Source organism: Mytilus trossulus, chromosome 1 (assembly GCF_036588685.1).
Source record: "Mytilus trossulus isolate FHL-02 chromosome 1, PNRI_Mtr1.1.1.hap1, whole genome shotgun sequence".
Lineage (NCBI taxonomy): Eukaryota > Metazoa > Mollusca > Bivalvia > Mytilida > Mytilidae > Mytilus > Mytilus trossulus.
The window spans coordinates 88,314,803-88,333,700 of NC_086373.1; the positions used below are offsets into that span (position 1 = coordinate 88,314,803).

At 32.9% G+C, this 18,898-nt stretch overlaps 1 protein-coding gene across 1 annotated transcript; it reads right to left on the reverse strand.

Annotated features, from left to right (window-relative positions):
* Nucleotides 1-1,689: 1,689 nt before the first annotated feature.
* On the reverse strand, nucleotides 1,690-10,621 carry LOC134688549 (plasma alpha-L-fucosidase-like). The gene is made up of 8 exons (XM_063549352.1): nucleotides 10,071-10,621; nucleotides 8,307-8,413; nucleotides 7,760-7,887; nucleotides 6,351-6,481; nucleotides 4,565-4,662; nucleotides 3,370-3,502; nucleotides 2,794-2,964; nucleotides 1,690-2,118 (listed from the first exon to the last, which is right to left on the reverse strand). Exons 1-8 carry the CDS (start codon nucleotides 10,490-10,492, stop codon nucleotides 1,860-1,862), a joined length of 1,449 nt encoding a protein of 482 aa, XP_063405422.1. The 5' UTR covers nucleotides 10,493-10,621; the 3' UTR covers nucleotides 1,690-1,859.
* Nucleotides 10,622-18,898: the final 8,277 nt, after the last annotated feature.

Below are 18,898 nucleotides of genomic sequence, written 5' to 3' on the forward strand. Positions count from 1 at the left end.
AATTTGGAAATTAGTATGGCGTTCATTATCACTGAACTAGTATATATTTGTTTAGGGGCCAGCTGAAGGACGCCTCCGGGTGCGTGAATTTTTCGCTACATTGAAGACCTGTTGGTGACCTTCTGCTGTTGTTTTTTTTATATGGTCGGGTTGTTGTCTCTTTGACACATTCCCCATTTCCATTCTCAATTTTATTTAAGGTTAATTATTGCAATTTCAGGAAACTCTGCATAATGAAATAAGTATCAGACATCGAAATGTGAGTTCTTATTGTTGCGAACTTCATCCATTCGTATTATTCGCATCAATATAAACATCGCAATAATTTCTGATTTTTCAGTATATCACGCAAATATTAAGATAACAATAAAGTACCGAAAACAAGTAGTTCTTTATAAATTGGCAGAGTCAAAAGCTCAAACACATCTAACGAGTGAAAAAACATATGTCATATTCCTAACTTGGTACAGGAATTTCCTAATGTAGAAAACGGTGAATTAGACCTCTAGTTATGGGACAAAACAGGGGACCTGTAACACGTAATTAAGATCATAAATATTGTGAGTACCTAGAATCTATATTTCAAGACCTTTATGTATTATTTTTGTAAAGTGAATACGGAATTTTTATCAATAAGGTCTTAGTATCTTACAATAATTACATTTGATGTATGTTTCATTATAATACTTTATTTGATTGGCTAACTGCACATCACGTCAATACTTAAAATATATCTAAGTTCTTGGGCTTGTGACTTCTTTAATCCTTACTTGTTGTCAACATTGGGATATTTTGGCTAAGGAAAAGCGCGTGTCTCGCGTAAATAACAAAAATCAATCCTAAACTGATATTTATGATGAGTTTATTTTCGACCACTGAGTCGATGCCACTGCTGGTGCAGCTTTAATTCCCATTCGTTAATTATCATTGATATGTTAATAATATTAAAGATCATTAAATAAACTGTTAACAAAACTTTGAATTTTTTTAAATACTACGGCCTTTTTTACCTCAGGAAAAGATAACCTTAGCTGTAGGATTTTTTGGTCCTCAATGCTCTTCAGCTTCGTAGTTTATTTGGTTTTTAACATTTTTTTATCCGAGCGTCACTGATAAGTCTTTTGTATACGAAACGTTTGTCTGACGTAAGTAAACAAAATCAATACTTATGTCTATGATGACTTTATTTGAAAAATATCATACTCGTAGTAAAGAAAACTCAGATGTGTCTTACGCATAAGTTATATTTCTAACGTCATTTCTTACATATAATAATATACAAATAAGATTATTGATATGATTTCCGATGAGAAAACTATCCATTATGGGCTTATAATGACGTAGTTATAAATAACTACAGGTTGCCAATGAGCAAAGCTCACTGCACCATGCCGTAAAGTCAGACTTGAAAACCCGTAATATAACAAAATGTGAAGCAATTTAAACGATAAAATCCAACAGTCTGATTTAAAACAAAACAATAAACAAACGAAAATATGACACCGAATAACTCTGAAATAGACAAGTGAACAGTTACAGAGACCTCACGAGTGTGTACAGTGGAATAGTTTGTGTTGCTTTGATCTAATGTCATATTTTGTTTGTTTGTATTATTGGAAATCCGTTTTTGTTTGTATAAATTTAAAGTATTTGAGAGTTAAAAACATTGCCTACATGAAATAATTGAAGTTACTGGAAAAATTCTTCTTTAATATGAAAAGCAATAGATGACATGTTAAACATATATTCGTTAGCGAAACATACAATATAAAACAGTCTTTTCATCTATTAGTTAAGTATGAAACAGTTGGTCGAACATTCAAACACACATACATTATTATTCAAACAAAAGTACACTATCAAGCGTTTTGCAAACCTTCTAATCTAAAGACCCATGCCCAATGACATGGCATTTTGTTATACGGTATATACGGAAGAGTTATATTGATTCCTCCTTGTGGCGGAGATGTCCACTCAAGTTGACCTTCTGTTCCGAGGAAATATACAAATGTCTGGTCTTGGACTGGAATTGGAGACTGGAGATATAAATATTTGTCTGGCCAATTTAAAGATATAGCATAAACGGCTTTGTTGGTCTTTATTCGCTGTTCAGTATACCTGTTATAAATAAAATGACGCTGTTAAATATATATTTTTTTTTATATATATGTATAGATTAGACCGTTGTTTTTACCCGTTTGAATGGTTTTATACTAGTAATTTTGGGGCCCTTTATATCTTGTTGTTCGGTGTGAGCCAAGGCTCCGTGTTGAAGACCGTACATTGACCTATAATGGTTTACTTTTTTTAAATTGTTATTTGGATGGAGAGTTGTCTCATTAGCACTCACACCATATCTTCCTATATCTATGGAAAGTTATTATAATCATCGTCAGTTGGTCTCTATGTCTTTATTGTCATATGAGAAAGTGTTAAGTCAACTTCCCATATTTGTTTCACTGAAGGCATCAATGTGTTGGATGGTTTATTTGTGACTAGGATTTAGGTGTCTTAGATGCAATGAGATATCCTCAAACGTTTCTGTTGGACATTGACTCCTGACTTGCATAAATGAGTCATAAGGCCCTAATTTCTCAGTACATACGAAAAGTATAACGTTGCAACATGTATACTTAATACAATTAGGTAGATAACAATTTTCACGAGTCTCCTAGACCGATATATATATCATGTATCCCTAAAATAAGGAGATGTTTTCATCAGTTATGTAGACCCCCCCCCCCCCCCCCCCCCCAATCTACAAATACATCGTTTAAATAAAACACTACTTACCAAACTCGAGGAGTGAAGGTATCATTTTGATGTGTCCATGGGTGGGATCCGTATATAGCCTCAGAATTGACCTGCAGCCAACTACCCATCTGTTTCAATCTTTCTTGGAACAAAGGCTGTATAGTACCATCGTATGATGGAGCTACATTAATTAAGATATTGCCACCACAACTAAAACAAACAAAAGTATTCTCAATTCGTATGATGGAGCTACATTAATTAAGATATTGCTACCACAACTAAAACAATCAAAAGTGTTATCAATCCTGGCAAATAAACTTTTGTTCAGATCTAAGTTGAAAAGAAACGATTTTATTTTAATAAAAAATCAGATTTCATTGAACTTTTTGATCTATTTAACTATTCAACTTATTTTCTTTTTAAAAAAATCGTCTTGAGTCAGAATTTGAACTAAAAGTTTAATATGTGATTTTAGTAGGACTTGATATTGTGCAAATAAGAAAATTAAGCTGAAGACTTTACATGTTTTTTTAGTTGAATCATGAACATTGATGAACATTTACTTAAATAGCAGCTAATATGATAAGAACAACTTTTTATTTAAAACATACACACCTTATGGTTGAAACAATGGACGCAATAAGTTCTTCTATAGTGAGGAATTCGTCTAACTTTGCATTCCTTCGAAATCCCCAGGATACTTTATCAATGGTCATGGCATTCTCCCACTTTTTATTCTGAAGTTTTCCTACATTGAAAATTCTACATTGAAAATCTAAACTCATACTTTTTTTTATTGATTTGCCTTCTTGATATTGCAAAAACAAAAAATGTTTTGATTGGTGTATTGCTTCGAAAAATATGAACTTGTCATTGCGTTATTTGAAGGAATTAAAGAAATCTATTTCTTTGTTGGTTTTATAATAATAAAACACAGAAGATTGTAATATAGTCATATGTATTGATCTTTAATTTGTTTATTGAAGTGAAATAAAAGAAAAAAATACGTAAATTCCGTTGATTTATCTTGTAATAAAAAAAATAATCGTTTGAGAAGTATATTTCAAATGATTTTTTTTTCTGAAAGATGAGCTGTATTTTATATGAAAGCTGTATCTCCAATACATGTTTTCACCTTGTTTGCTTGATGTGAAAATCTTGTACATTGAAGTGAAATAAAAGAAAAAAGTATTAAAATGCCGTTGATTTATCTTGTAATAAAAAAATCAATCGTTTGATTAGTATATTTCAAATGATTTTTTTCTGAAAGATGAGCTGTATTTTATGTGAAAGCTGTATCTTCAATACATGTTTTCACCTGTTTGCTTGATGATAAAATATTTTAAGTTTGGATGTAACACGTCTTCTGATTGGCCGACGTTATTTTGTTATGAGCCCATAGACATAATTTAGTCATGTGACCGTGACGTCATCAACGTTTTTTCATGTTTTTTTACGGTTTAAAATGGAATTTAGAATTAAATTATAAGAAATGACTGTAATATTTTTTCTGTCTACTCGAAATAACCTAAAAAAAAAGTGGTGCACACTGTTAAATAACCCGCTACGCAGGTTATTCAGTGTGCACCAAATTTTTTATGTTATTTCTTCATAGACAGAAAAAATATTACAGTCATTCCTTAAATGTTTAACAGGGCGATAAATTCATCTTTTTCCAAGTTTTCATTTTCTCTCATAGATTAATTGCAATATGTTCGAAGTGTTTTCTTCCAAAATGTGAATTTGAAAACACAAGTCGAAGGACACATTTATTTGTGTGGAAACGATTCCTGCTATTTAAATATACTACCTGGATTAAACCTATCTGAACAAGTCAGAAATCCTCCATGTTTGCACATAGTATCAGTGCCCCATCTGTCGTTAGTAACAATTTCATCTCTAACTGGACTTTAAATTCAAAAAAAGAAGAAGAAATAATCGGTAAAATAGACATTAGTACAAATAAAATGAAAACCTACTTCGCCATTTTCAGGAAAACAATATAAATAGTTAATATTGCATAATGCAATCCGGCATTTGGATATATCGACATGTTGAATCATTAGCATATACTTTATTAGGATAACTCTCAGCATGAGGACATGTCACTCCATCCAGACACATTATGCTGACTGTGACTAGACTTTAGATTTAAATGCTTTCTGTAATGCAGGGTTTTCTGTAAGTAAATTCGGTCGGGAAAGAAGACAGAAATAGATGTTCTTATGAAAAAGGAATAGAAGAAAAAAGCAGCTAAATAATGTATATTAATTTTATATTTGAAAAATTAAAACATAATTTAATATACATTGCTATATAAGTATAGTTTTTCTACATCCTGCCGACAGTGTTTATTTTGGCATTGCACAATGTCATGCGTGTCTCATGCTGTTTATGGTGTCTTTAAACTTAACCCGATGGATGTGTTCGTTCTGATTGAGATTTTAGTTTGAGAGAGTACCACTATGATTTATTTTTTAGTTGTAATTTGCAAGAACTAGTTTCCCCTCACTGTGAATACTCTTAGTAATTTTGGAGCGTTTTTATCTACCTTTTTTTTGTGATCGTTGTTTAAATGTACTGTACTGTTCTGTTCTGTTATGTTGGGCCAATTACAACTGATTTTAAGTGTGTTCTGTTATGCTGTAACTCATCTGTATCATGTTATGGTAAGGATTAAGCGCGCACACACATATTTAACAAACTTTTATTCTGTATGTGCCTGTCCCAAGTCATATGTCCTTATTATAGTTGTTGTAGTTCAGGTTTTATATGCTTTATATATGAATAGGCCGTAAGTTTTATCGTTTTGCCTGTTTCGTATTTTTCTTGCCGTGGCCTTTTTTAGCCGACTATAAGTACGGTATGGGTATTTCATTGTTAGAGCAAGAAGGTTGCCTCTAATTTTCTTTCTACAACTTTTTTTTAATCACTGCTAGCTATATAAGTATTTAATGTAAAGATGTCTTTAACAGTCAGTCGAAAACATGATAGTGAGCAGTGCCAAAATGTAGATATCGAAAGAATGTACTATGTAGAACGTGAAAGTTCAAAACTGTTTAGAAATAATATTTAATTCCTTGATGATAAAAAAGCAAAGTTTATAAAGATAAACACATCATTCAAAGCCTATTTACAGTGTACAATTGGTTTCATTTTAAAATAAGTCTATTTTAAGTTAATTAATGGCTTATAAGAAAACTAAAGAATAAGCAATGTGATCCCCACCAAAAAAGCAAGGGTTGAATTCAAGTTCTCCTTGAGCAAAATCTATTCCGACTTCACCAGTTGCACCCATTGTGTTAATCAAGACATGTAGAAATTCGAGGATAACATATGTATGTTATGAATTGGACTAATTCAAAAGTTAACTTCTTTCTTTGTAAATGACGCTACACAGTCTATGGAATTGGGTGTTGGCCAATGTTCAAAACCAGGCAATTTCTTTATTGCAAAAAAAGGTATTCTTTGTGCTACTCCAATTACCTCTTACAAGTGGCACCTGCATGAAAATGCAGTGGCAACTGCATGAAAATGCAAATATCACTTGTACAATATGTGGTGTTTAAAACGCTTATCTGTAAATTTACATGTACCTGTAGTTATACAACCAAGCAATAAATTCTGTAGAATTCCAATATGAGGACGGTGCTGGGCTTCCATCAGACCATATTAAATCAGGTTTGTAATTATTAACTAACTCATAAAGTTCAGGCATAGTTTTAGTCTGAAATTAAGGAAATAAAAAGTTAAATTTTAAAAATACTTATCTGCAAGGAAAATTCAAAATGGAAAGTTCCTAATCAAATGGAAAAAATCAAAAGCTCAAATACTTCAAACGAATGGAAAACAAAAATTGCTCTTGTTAAGTAAGATGTATGTCATGTTCCTTGTAATTAATCGACGTTCACATTTTCATATAATTTTTTAAAGAGAGTGGTTTTTTTTTTCTGTTACATGTATAATTTTTGTAAACGGTATAGAATTATGACAAACATCTTTGCACACAGTTATACACATATGGAAATATCTATCTCAAAAATTGACAGTGCTCGTATGACTTAACCATTTGAAAGCCACGTGGTATATATCTAATAACACAGGTAAACTAAGATTTTATAGTAAAATGTGCTCATCATTTGAGCATACTTAAGATTTGATATTAAGAAATACACTGCTAACAAAAATTAGAATAAGTGCACATTCACTTGCAATTGAAACCGGGAGGTATAGCAAACCAAACATTTTAGCAAGTGAAAGATACTGCAAACTTTGTAAGGATAAAGTGGAAGATAAAGTTCATTTTCTTTTATATTGTCCTCTATATAAAGACCTTCGAGAGAAGTTTGATATTTTCAAAAACCTTAATAATGATGATGATATTAAATCAACGATTTATTTACTTAACCTAACATCTAATGTCAGTTGGTCTACCGTAAGTATAATACTGTGTAATACTGTGATATCATATATATAATTAGTACTTGAAATGTTGTCTTTATGTTGTATTTGCATAAGTTGTCATGTTTAATGTGTTTGAATCTTGGAATAGGCATTGTATCATATGTGCTTTGTCCAATAAAATATTTGAATTTGAATATACGTGGATACGTGAGGTGCTATATGGCCATAGCACGTAGGATCAGAAAGCTATGCCGCGGTAGCTGATTTCTAGCTTTTAAGAAATGACAATTATTGTCTAGAATTTCAGTTTTAAACTTATGACTTTAACCGAGAGTTATACTGCATAAAGAGTTACCTGCGCCTTTCTCTTTAATATTTATGTTTGTTGTTGTGTATAAACCCAATAAGTAACTCTAAAAGCCAATTTTAAAGGTTGGTGAAACACAGTGTGATTTTGAGAATAGTTTTATGAATATAAAAATTTAATGAGTGTCCTACATTTGAAACAATCGCATTAAAACATTCAATGTTTTATCTATGTATATATAATAGTAAAACCAAAATGAGATGAACATAAAATATAAAAGGATAGTTTACTTACTGTCACAAATTCTTGCGTCGTAAAATTATTTGCTTTATCTTGAAGAAACAGTGGATTAAACCATTCAAACAAAGAATGGTAAAGTCCAACTCTGAGGTCTTTTTTACGTAGTGATGTAACAAGTTCTCCTTAAAAAGTATAAGATACTTTTAAACATCAAAGCATAGAATTGTCTCAGTATATTCACGATTTGGCAATATGAACCGAATTCAATTCGCATCAAAGGAACAAAAGGTGTTTCTTTCATTTTTCCTTAGATTTGTTTTGTTCAAAAGATTCTTTAATGAGAGGTACTGACACCGCTATATATATGTGTGTATCGAATAGTTATCAAATGTACCAGGATTATAATTTTAATTTTAATAATTTTTATCGTAAAACATAGAAAAGTCCGTTTCTTGGTATAAGAAATAAAAAAGTATAAAAACTTGATGCTTTTTGTTTTAGTCATCAACGCCAAACAAATAATCAGCAAGCATGTGTATTAAATTATTAATATTCAAATATTTTGTTTCGATATCTTTTTGTAAAGCTGAAACGAACGTACCTACGATATCCCTTTTTGGACCGACTGCCATAGAATTCCAATTAAAAGAGTGGTTAGAAGGCCACATTGTAAAACCTTCATGATGTTTAGTCGTAAATACCACATACCTGCAAATAAAAATACAAAATATCGTTTGCAATAACATTATAGTATTTTTCACAAAAGTTTTTAAAGTAGACAAAATTCAGTAATGACCAACTAGAGTATAATGACGCAAGAATTTTTTTCTTAATTTGTCTACAAACAAGAGTGCACACACTGAAATATCTCGCCTTCTTTACTTGTTATTGATATTATGTTGATAGTCCTAAATATAAAGCTTTATTACAACTGTCACATAAACTTAAAATTAACCAATAAAACTAAACATTGACCAATCAACCATGAAAATGATGTCAAGGTCAGATGAACCATGCCAGACAGACATGTACAGCTAAAAATTCTTCCATACAAAAAATATAGTTGACCTATTGCTTATAGTTTAAGAAAAACAAACCATAACACAAAAACTTAACAATGAGCAATGCACTGTGAAAATGAAGTCAAGTTCAAATAAAACCTGCGCGACTTACATATATATCATAAAGTATTTCCATACGCCAAATATAGTTGACCTAATGTATTTAGTATTAAAAAAAAAAGCAAAACTCAAAATCATAACTTTTGACCACTGAACCATGAAAATGAGATCAAGGTCAGATGACACCTCCAGCTAGACATGCACATCTAACATTCACCCATAAACCAAATATAGTAAACCAATTGCATACAGTATAAGGAAAACAGATCAAAACACAAAAACTTAACTTCAACCACTGAACCATGAATATGAGCTGAAGGTCAGATGACAAATGTCAGTTGGACATGCTCACCTTACAGTCCTTCCATATAGTGACGAAGAATGAAATCAAATGTGCACTTGGAGGTATAAAGTAATAACGAATTCTTAAAGAACAAGTTTCATACAGTCCTTCCATACACCGAATATACAAGATATATTGCTTATACCATCTGATATATGAACTTGACCACCAAAACTTAACCTTGTTCATAGATCCATGAAATGAGGTCGAGGTCATGACGGACATGAGGACCTTGCAAGGTATGCACATATCAAATATAGTTATCCTATTACTTATAATAAGAGAGAATTAAATTAATCTTATTTTTTTTCCAAGTAGTCATTGAACCGTGAAAATGAGGTCAAGGACATTGGACATGTGACTGACGGAAACTTCGTTACATGAGGCATTCCATATACAAAGTATGAAGCATCCAGATATGCCACAAAATATGCAGGCTCGACAAAAACTGGTTACCATTGATCATATAAAAACTTACATAAGACACAAATCAATTTACATTTAAAAATATTTTCCTTCCGCCTTTATTGATACAGTATCACGATACCATTCAAATGTTTATTTAATAGTTTGTTAGTTTCAGAAGGTTATTGATTTTTAAACACGGAAACATGCAGTCCAAATATAGAAGAAACATCAATATTTTATGATTTTACAGCTTGCCAATAACAACCATAGATACATAAGAGGTAGCAATTGTTACAAACGTATTTTTAGAGGGGTCCTCACTCAATGACATTATATTGTCTTTAAAGGAGTATTTTTTTTACATGCATATCAAATATGTCAAATTATGTACCTTATTCGCAAAATAACGAATAGCAAATTATTGTGAGTAATGTTTTTACATACAACAGAAGTTACACATTATCCGGCTTGATAAAGTTGTGTATCTACTTACTCTGCACCGGATGATTTAAATAGTGATGCCCATTCATCCGTATCTAAAAACTCAGCTGTTAACATGGGAGCAAAGTCTGGGTACGTGAAACCGGGTCTGTAGTTTTTCTTCATGAACTCTACATATTTTGGGATCTTATCTCTCTTCCAGAAACACCAAAACCATTCGTCATACACACTAGGAACAGAGTAGACTCCCCAGACAACAAATATTCCTATTTTAGCACTGTCATACCAAACTGGTAGAGGCCTTTTGTCTAAAGCTTCCCAGTTTGGAGGATACAGTTTATCGCCTTTGTTCCATTGTTTTACGATGTTAAATTCCTCCACTATATTCTGACTTTGACTGCTAAGTTCAACTGTGTATGGACATAACAATATCAATATCCACGGTATAATACTAACGTCTTTAGTGGTCAACATTTTCTAACAAAAGTATATTCCACACTCTTCTTAACTTTACATGTTTGTTATTACAAAATATCGATATAAATAAAAGGGAAATAATTGAAATACACTCAAGCTTCAATATGATACTGAAAATAACTCAGGTATAACTTGTCAAGGTAGAAAATAAAATTGTTCATCCGTAAACGAAATTTAACTTTAAAATAAATTTTATATTTAGACATGCGTGCGAAAAAATGACCTTTCTATAGTTAGTTCGTTCGTAAGTTAGTTTGAACAAAAGACGTTAATCATTATTCAGAAATTTCGTTGCATGATTGACATTTTTCAACTTTAAACTATATAACAAGTGTACAATAACTTCCTTGTAAAAGAACATATTTTGTATATTCAAAATCTGTATGACCCCTTTATGAATGTACTTCTTTTGTGTTATTGTCTTTCCGTACACTTATTCGCCGATAGCCTGGCCTGAACTTTGGCCACCGCACAGCGCAAGAGTGAACGGAAAACAGTGATGAAGAATGAAATCAAATGTGCACTTGGAGGTATAAAGTAATAACGAATTCTTAAAGAAATTTTCATACAGAAAATAAGGTTAAATTGACAAATAAGAACGCACAGAAAAAATGTCATGGCTCTATCTATTTACGATTTTCTCGTGCTCTGTGTAAGTGTTGATATAATATTCAGTATGTCGTCAAAAAAAAACGCATGGGTATAAGGACAGTTATTGAGAACAATGTCTGTTTAAAAGATTGCCGATTTTCTTATACTAGCCGAGCTAGACAGTTGATTTTGAACGTTACAAAACTAAGAACTGTATGTGTCTGCCTCCATTCGTCAATCCTTGGTAGAATCCGATACTCTCCGTCTATCCGTTAGATGATGGTACGGAATCGGATGAGTTGTGACGAATATGCCTAGTTTATGTCAGAAGGCTGTTATTCAGTGGTTTTCGTTTGTTGCTGTCAATTTTGTTTTTCGTTAATTGTCTAATCTCACATTAGGTCGTTAGTTTTCTAGTTTGAGTTGTTTTTCATTTTATCGGCTCCCTTTATAACTTATTATTCCGTATGAGTGTTACAAGTAGTGATTGATGACCTATTATAGTAGCATTTGTTAATATCCACGTCCTCTGATCTCTAGTAGATAGTTGTTTCATTGGCAGTCATGCAATTTCTCCCTATTTTTATATTACAGACAAGGTTCGAGTTTGGTATTGAAGAATATCAGCCATAAGTCCATGACGGAGCAGTACTTGTAAATACGTTTTGTCTCCCTGCGACAAAAGTAGTGGAAAGCGAGACAAAGGGATTGCTTCTCCGGCGACGACTCCGGCGTAACAAATGTTAAGTTTTCCTAGGCAAGTCAATTTGATAAGAACTTCTTGTAATATATCAATGACATTTTGTATAAAGTTACATTGCTATCCGAACATATCAGTTTGAAGACTAATTAAAGCCCTGTTCCTATATCAGGGACCAGTGACTTTGAATTAATCAGCAATTTTCAACGTTTAAGTTTTCTGTTTTAGTTATACATGGATAGGAACTACTCAGAATAAGTAGGTACATTTTCTGTAATAATAAATGTTACATTACCATTTAAACGTCGAGTCGATCAAGCCCGGGTCAGGGTACAGTGACCGAATTAATAAGCAATGTTGTTGTCCATCATATTGTCTTTTTCTGAATTCTATGCCGATAGTCGAGACATAATATGCTTGTAGATTATTTTATACATAAATCTGTTATAACACATACAGATCGATTTGAACACTTTGTTCAGGTCAACTACTTTTTTGTCAAGGTAGGTGGGTGTTCGTGTCGAACCGACATAAGCTCAAAGTGCTGTGAAAGAGCACAAACAATATTTTACCATATTTTCATCTTCCATCAGTTAATGTAACGTCTTACCATCAGATACAATCAATACAGGATAAACTTTTCAGAGGTTGTTTCTTGTTTAAATGAGCGGTCAATAGTTTTGTTAACTGTTAATACAAGTCAGTGCAACTTAGTGTAAGATTTCTGGTTTCTGAAAATCACGCTAAATATGTTGTCATGTAATTTTGTATAATACACAAATTAGGTAGAACATTTCTAGATAACGTCGCTCCCAACAGGAAAATTGCATTATTTTTTATACACAAATGAGGTAGAACATTTCTAGATGATGTTGCACACAACAGGAAAACAAGAAGTAATTGTAACAGGATGCTGTTACGAAGTCTCCCAAACAAAGCTCCCATAACTCCCCATTCATATGGTCCCATGTTCATTTGATTTGATTTTTTGTCCCATACAAGAATATATATGGCTTACGAGTAGGGATCTCCACCATTTACAAGTTTTCAAACAGTAGAGGGGGGGGTGACCCACAGGGACTTGACCTACATTTCATTTCATTTGTTTTATTGTCCCCTACGAGAATATATATGGTTTAGGGGTGGAGATGGTGACCGTTTACAAGTTTTCAAACACGAGGGAGTGGGGTGACCCCCAGTGGACTTCCCTTTTATTTCATTTCATTTGTTTTATTGTACCCTACAAGAGTAAATATGGTTTAGGGGTGGGAATGTTGACCATATACAAGTTTTCAAACAAGAGGGGGTGGGTTGACCCCATAGGGACTTCCCTTTTATTTTATTTCATTTGTTTTATTGTCCCCTACAATAATATCTATGGTTTGGGGGTGGGGATCTGGACCGTTTACAAGATAATAGCACATTCTCAATTGAACGGGATGGGGATGACCCCCGGGGACCTCCCTTTAATTTGATTTGATTTGTTTTATCGTCCCATTCAAAAAGGTTTAGGGGTGGGGATCTGGACCGTTTACAATATAATAGTACATTCTCAAATCGAACGGGGTGGGGATGACCCACAGGGACTTCCCTTTTATTTCATGTCATTTAGTTTATTGTCCCCTACAATAATATTTATGGTTTGGGGTGGGGATCTGGACCGTTTACAAGATAATAGCACATTCTCAAATTGAACGGGGTGGGGATGACCCCCGGGGACCTCCGTTTAATTTGATTTTATTTGTTTTGTCTTCCCATTCAAGAATATATATGGTTTAGGGGTGGGGATCTGGACCATTTAAAAGATAAAAGCATATTCTCAAATTGAAGGGGGTGGGGATGACCCCCAAGGACTCCCCCTATATTTTATGTGATTTGTTTTTCTGTCCTACAATCATTTATGAAGACTGCTTGTATCTATTACTTACAGTTTTCAAGTTATATTCATTTGAAAAATTTTGGAAAACAAAATCCCATAGGGTTCTATAGTTAACCCCTCCCTCCTTTCTATCCCCCAAAATACCCCTGAAATGACCCCAATGCACAAACGAAAGGTTGATGGCTCACCTAGACATATTAGTCTACCATTTTATGAAATCCTAAGTCAATCTGACAAGCGGTTTTGGAGAAACGCTGCAGACAAGTTCATGTTTTAAAGTGGCGGAAGAGGAAGAAGAAGAACTAGATTTGCGATTGCAAGCAATAGCGGATGGCACCCTTCCTCTATTGCCAGGTGAGCGGTAGCCATGGTAACGGCGGCCATTTTGGAAATTCCAAACTCAAAAGTCAAGTCTACATTAGCTGAGCAACATTTGTTATAAGTTTCAATAAATTTGAAGCATTTTGAAGTTTTTTGTATTTTTGCTGTTTTCATGGTAACGGCGGCCATTTTGAATATTCCAAAGTCTAACCCCCGCTGCAATTTTTTCCCTCCACAATCATATACCATTTAATGTCTCTAGAATAAATTAAACATTGATGTTCTAGAATGTTCTGTGAAAATTCAAAGTTTTGACCTTTTTGCATTGTTTCCATGGTAACAACAGCGATTTTGGAAATTCCAACGCCAAATTCCACATCGTCCAATGTTGCTCATCGTTACTGTGAAGTTTCATTAAGTTTGGAACATTTTGAGAATTTTGAAATTTTTGGTGTAGTTTCCATGGCAACATAGTAGTTCCAATGATCACCAAAATCATCCAACACCTGTATATAGTGGGCACCTACATTGTATCAAAATATAATGATTCTAAGATAAAGCATATTGCTTCGTGCACAACTTGATCTGGGGGTCCTCACTATAGTAGAGATCCATCAATATTGGTCCATTGGATTTCGAGAAATCGCCTGGACAAAAATGTGTGGAAGAAAAATAAGAAAAAAAAGAAACGTAGAATAACAATATGTCACCCCAACTCCGTTGAGGGTGCCATAATAATAACTAGAATTGCCATTGCAAGCAATAGCGGATGTCACCCTTCCCCTATTGCCACTAAGCATCAGCCATTTGAAAACAATTTAACATTGCAATATATCTTTCTGTAAATTTTCAGCACATTTTGAGCATTGTCAAAAGTTTCACATTTCTTCTGTTTCCATGGCAACGACAGCCATTTTGAAAATTCCCAAGTCAAAAGTCATTTCTTCTGTTTCCATGGCAACGACAGCCATTTTGAAAATTCCCAAGTCTAAAGTCTGATCTATACATGCCAGTTAACAATAATATTAAGTTTCATTAAGTTTTGAGCATTTTGAAAATATTTGACATTTCTGCAGTTTCCATGGTAACATTGGCCATTTTGGAAATTCCAACTTCAAAAGTCTCATGCAGACTTGACAGTCAAGAAATATATAAAGTTTCATCTATTTTGGAGCATTTTGAAATTTTTGAAATTTTTTACATTTTGGCTGGTTTCTATGGTAACAGATACCATTCTAAATTTCTAATGGCAGATACCACATTGGTTCTTGGGAGGGAACATACCATCAAAGTTTCAATGGATTTGACCTACCATTTTAAGAAAGTAAATGCCACTTTAAGTTTTTTGAAGCATTTTGACCATTTTTGACTTGTTTCCATGGTAACGGCAGACATTTTTGAAATTCCAACGCAAAGTTTCACATCTTCCAATGTTGCTCATCGTTACTGTGGAGTTTTTTAAAATTTGGAGCATTTTGATATTTTGGAAATTTTTTGTGTAGTTTCCATGGCAACATGATAGTTCCAATGATTGCCAAAATCATCCAAAACCAGTTTATGCCCGGCACCTACATTGTATCAAAATATAATGATTCTAAGTTGAAGAAACTCCAAATAATTCATTAAAACCAAAAAACTTGAATTTTTCACAATTGTTCCGTTTCCATGGTAACGGAATCCATTTTTATGGTCTTAAGACCTACAGCAACCCGAAATTTTGTGTTCCTCATTACAGTTAACTATCATTAAGATTGGTTCCATTGTCTCCGAGAAAACTGCCGGACAAAATAGGTGGCAGAATAATAATAGAAGAAAAGCAATATGTCACCCGACATTGTCGATCGGGTTACATAATAAAAATAATAAGAACTGAGCAAAAACAATAAGTCTCCAAACTTTGTTTGGGAGACTTAATTAAACAGTTTTTTCTACACAAATGAGGCTAAAACTCGTGCAGATGATGTAGCACACAACAGGAAAATTAAACAATTTCCTATACATGAATGAGGTTAAATCACACAACTTGAAATTTAGATTGTTTTCTATTTATTTTTATGTATTTATTTGGCTTTTTAACTATTTTGATCTGAGCGTCACTGATGAGTCTTATGTAGACGAAACGCGCGTCTGGCGTATAAAATTAAAATCCTGGTACTTTTGATAACTATTTACACCACTGGGTCGATGCCACTGCTGGTGGACGTTTCGTCCCCGAGGGTATCACCAGCCCAGTAGTCAGCACTTCGGTGTTGACATGAATATCAATTATATGGTCATTTTTATAAATTTTCTGTTCACAAAACCTTGAATTTTTCGAAAAACTAAGGATTTTTTTACCCCAGGAGTAGATAACCTTAGCCGTATTTGGCACAACTTTTTGTAATTTTGGTTCCTCAATGCTCTTCAACTTTGTATTTATTTGGCTTTTTAACTATTTTGATCTGAGCGTCACTGATGAGTCTTATGTAGACGAAACGCGCGTCTGGCGTATAAAATTAAAATCCTGGTACTTTTGATAACTATTCTTCATACAAATGAGGTAGATCATTTCTAGATGTTGAAGTCCACAACAGGAAAATAACAATGAACGAGGTTGTTAAATTTGATATATACCTTTTTGTGCTTCTTTGTTTCATATTTGTTTGTTTTAACAGTATAACACCATTTTAACTGTTGTTCCTCTATATTTTACGTTTTTATCCATCATGTCAGTCTGTTTTGTTCGCACAACATTGCCAATATAATGGAATTTGATGCGATTATTGTACAAGAGAGAGGTTTATCCAGCTATAAAACCAGGTTCAATCCACCATTTTCTGTAAGAAAAAAGTGCCAGTACCAAGTCAGAAATGCGACAGTTGTTATCCATTCGTTTGCTGTAAAAGCTTTTGATTTAACACTTTGATAAGGGACTTTCCGTTTTGAATTTTCCTTGTAGTTCAGTATTTTTGTGATTTTTTTTTTTTTCTATACACAAATGGGGTTGAACTTAAATGAATGATGTCGCACACAACAGAAAAGTTATATTGTTTCTATACAAGAAAATATCTTAAAGATGTCGCAGATACCGGTAAATTTTATTGTTTTCTATAATACACAAATGAGGTTAAAAGTCCTGTGATGATGTGGCACACAATATAATAATATTGTTTTCTTTACAAAAATGAGTAACAAACATATATCATGATGTCGCACACACCAGGATAATTATATTGTTATTGTCTTTTATTAACACAAATGAGGTTAGAACTCATGTAGGTGACGTTGGATAAAACTGGAAAGTAATATTATTATTTTTCTATACACACATGAGGTTAGAACTCATGTAGATGATGTAGCACATAACAGGAGAAAACTAGAGTTTCTATACACAAATGAGTTTAGAATATCCCAATGGTGTCGCACTCAACAGTAAAATATTGTTTTCGATACACAAATAAAGATAAAACATATCTTGATGATGTTGCACACAACAATAAAATTATATTTTATTCGATACACTAATGGGGTCATCCAACTACAAAGGTTTGATTAAATAAAACGTGTAGGTGTTTGTGTTCTCCCGGCTTACATTTTACATAATGCTATTTATAATTTGAGGTAATAATGACATGCAGTACCAAGCATTAGTTTGTTTTGAATAATCAAAATGACTAAAAATGTTGCAAATGATATGTAATCAAAATCTTATATATATCATCATATTTTGTAAAGAGAGGCGAAAGATACCAAAGAGACAACGTCATAAGTCGAAAAAAACCAGACAACAACATTGCTAAAATAGAAATAGGCAAACAACAATTCAACAAAAACAACATAGAAAGCTAAAATCTGAGCTGCATGTACTCCACCCAAAACTGGGGTTGATTTCAGGTGCTCAGACAGGGTACGTAGATCCTGATCTATATGTGAAGTTATGATTTTAAAAGCTTGAGATTGATCTGGATGTCTAACGAATATAAGATTGATCTGGATTTCTAACGAATATAAGATTGATCTGGATTTCTGACGAATATAAGATTGATCTGGATATCTAACGAATATAAGATTGATCTGGATTTCTAACGAATATAAGATTGATCTGGATGTCTAACGAATATAAGATTGAACTGGATGTCTAACGAATAAAAGATTGATCTGGATGTCTAACGAATATAAGATTGATCTGGATGTCTAACGAATATAAGATTGATCTGGATGTCTAACGAATATAAGACTGATCTGGATGTCTAACGAATTTAAGATTGATCTGGATGTCTAACGAATATAAGATTGATCTGGATGTCTAACGAATATGAGATTGATCTGGATTTCTAACGAATATAAGATTGATCTGGATTTCTAACGAATATAAGATTGATCTGGATTTCTAACGAATATAAGATTAATCTGGATGTCTAACGAATATAAGATTGATCTGGTTGTCTAACGAATATAAGATTGATCTGGATGTCTAACGAATATACGATTGATCTGGATGTCTAACGAATATAAGATTGATCTGGATGTCTAACGAATATAAGACTGATCTGAATGTCTAACGAATATAAGATTGATCTGGATGTCTTACGAATATAAGATTGATCTGGATTTGAAACGAATATAAGATTGATCTGGATTTCTAACGAATATAAGATTGATCTGGATTTCTAACGAATATTAGATTGATCTGGATTTCTAACGAATATAAGATTGATCTGGATTTCTAACGAATAAAAGATTGATCTGGATTTCTAACGAATATAAGATTGATCTGGATGTCTAACGAATATAAGATTGATCTGGATGTCTAACGAATATAAGATTGATCTGGATGTCTAACGAATATAAGATTGATCTGGATGTCTAACGAATATAAAGATTGATCTGAATGTCTAACGAATATAAGATTAATCTGGATGTCTAACGAATA

Excerpts from the sequence above, each read along its gene's own strand:
- LOC134688549 (XM_063549352.1), bottom strand. The coding sequence starts at position 10,492 with ATGTTGACCACTAAAGACGTTAGTATTATACCGTGGATATTGATATTG. Across the intron at positions 8,414-10,070 it reads TTTAAATCATCCGGTGCAGA|GTATGTGGTATTTACGACTA; the intron begins GTAAGTAGATAC and ends TTTTATTTGCAG. Across the intron at positions 2,965-3,369 it reads TCCATTGTTTCAACCATAAG|TTGTGGTGGCAATATCTTAA; the intron begins GTGTGTATGTTT and ends TGTTTGTTTTAG.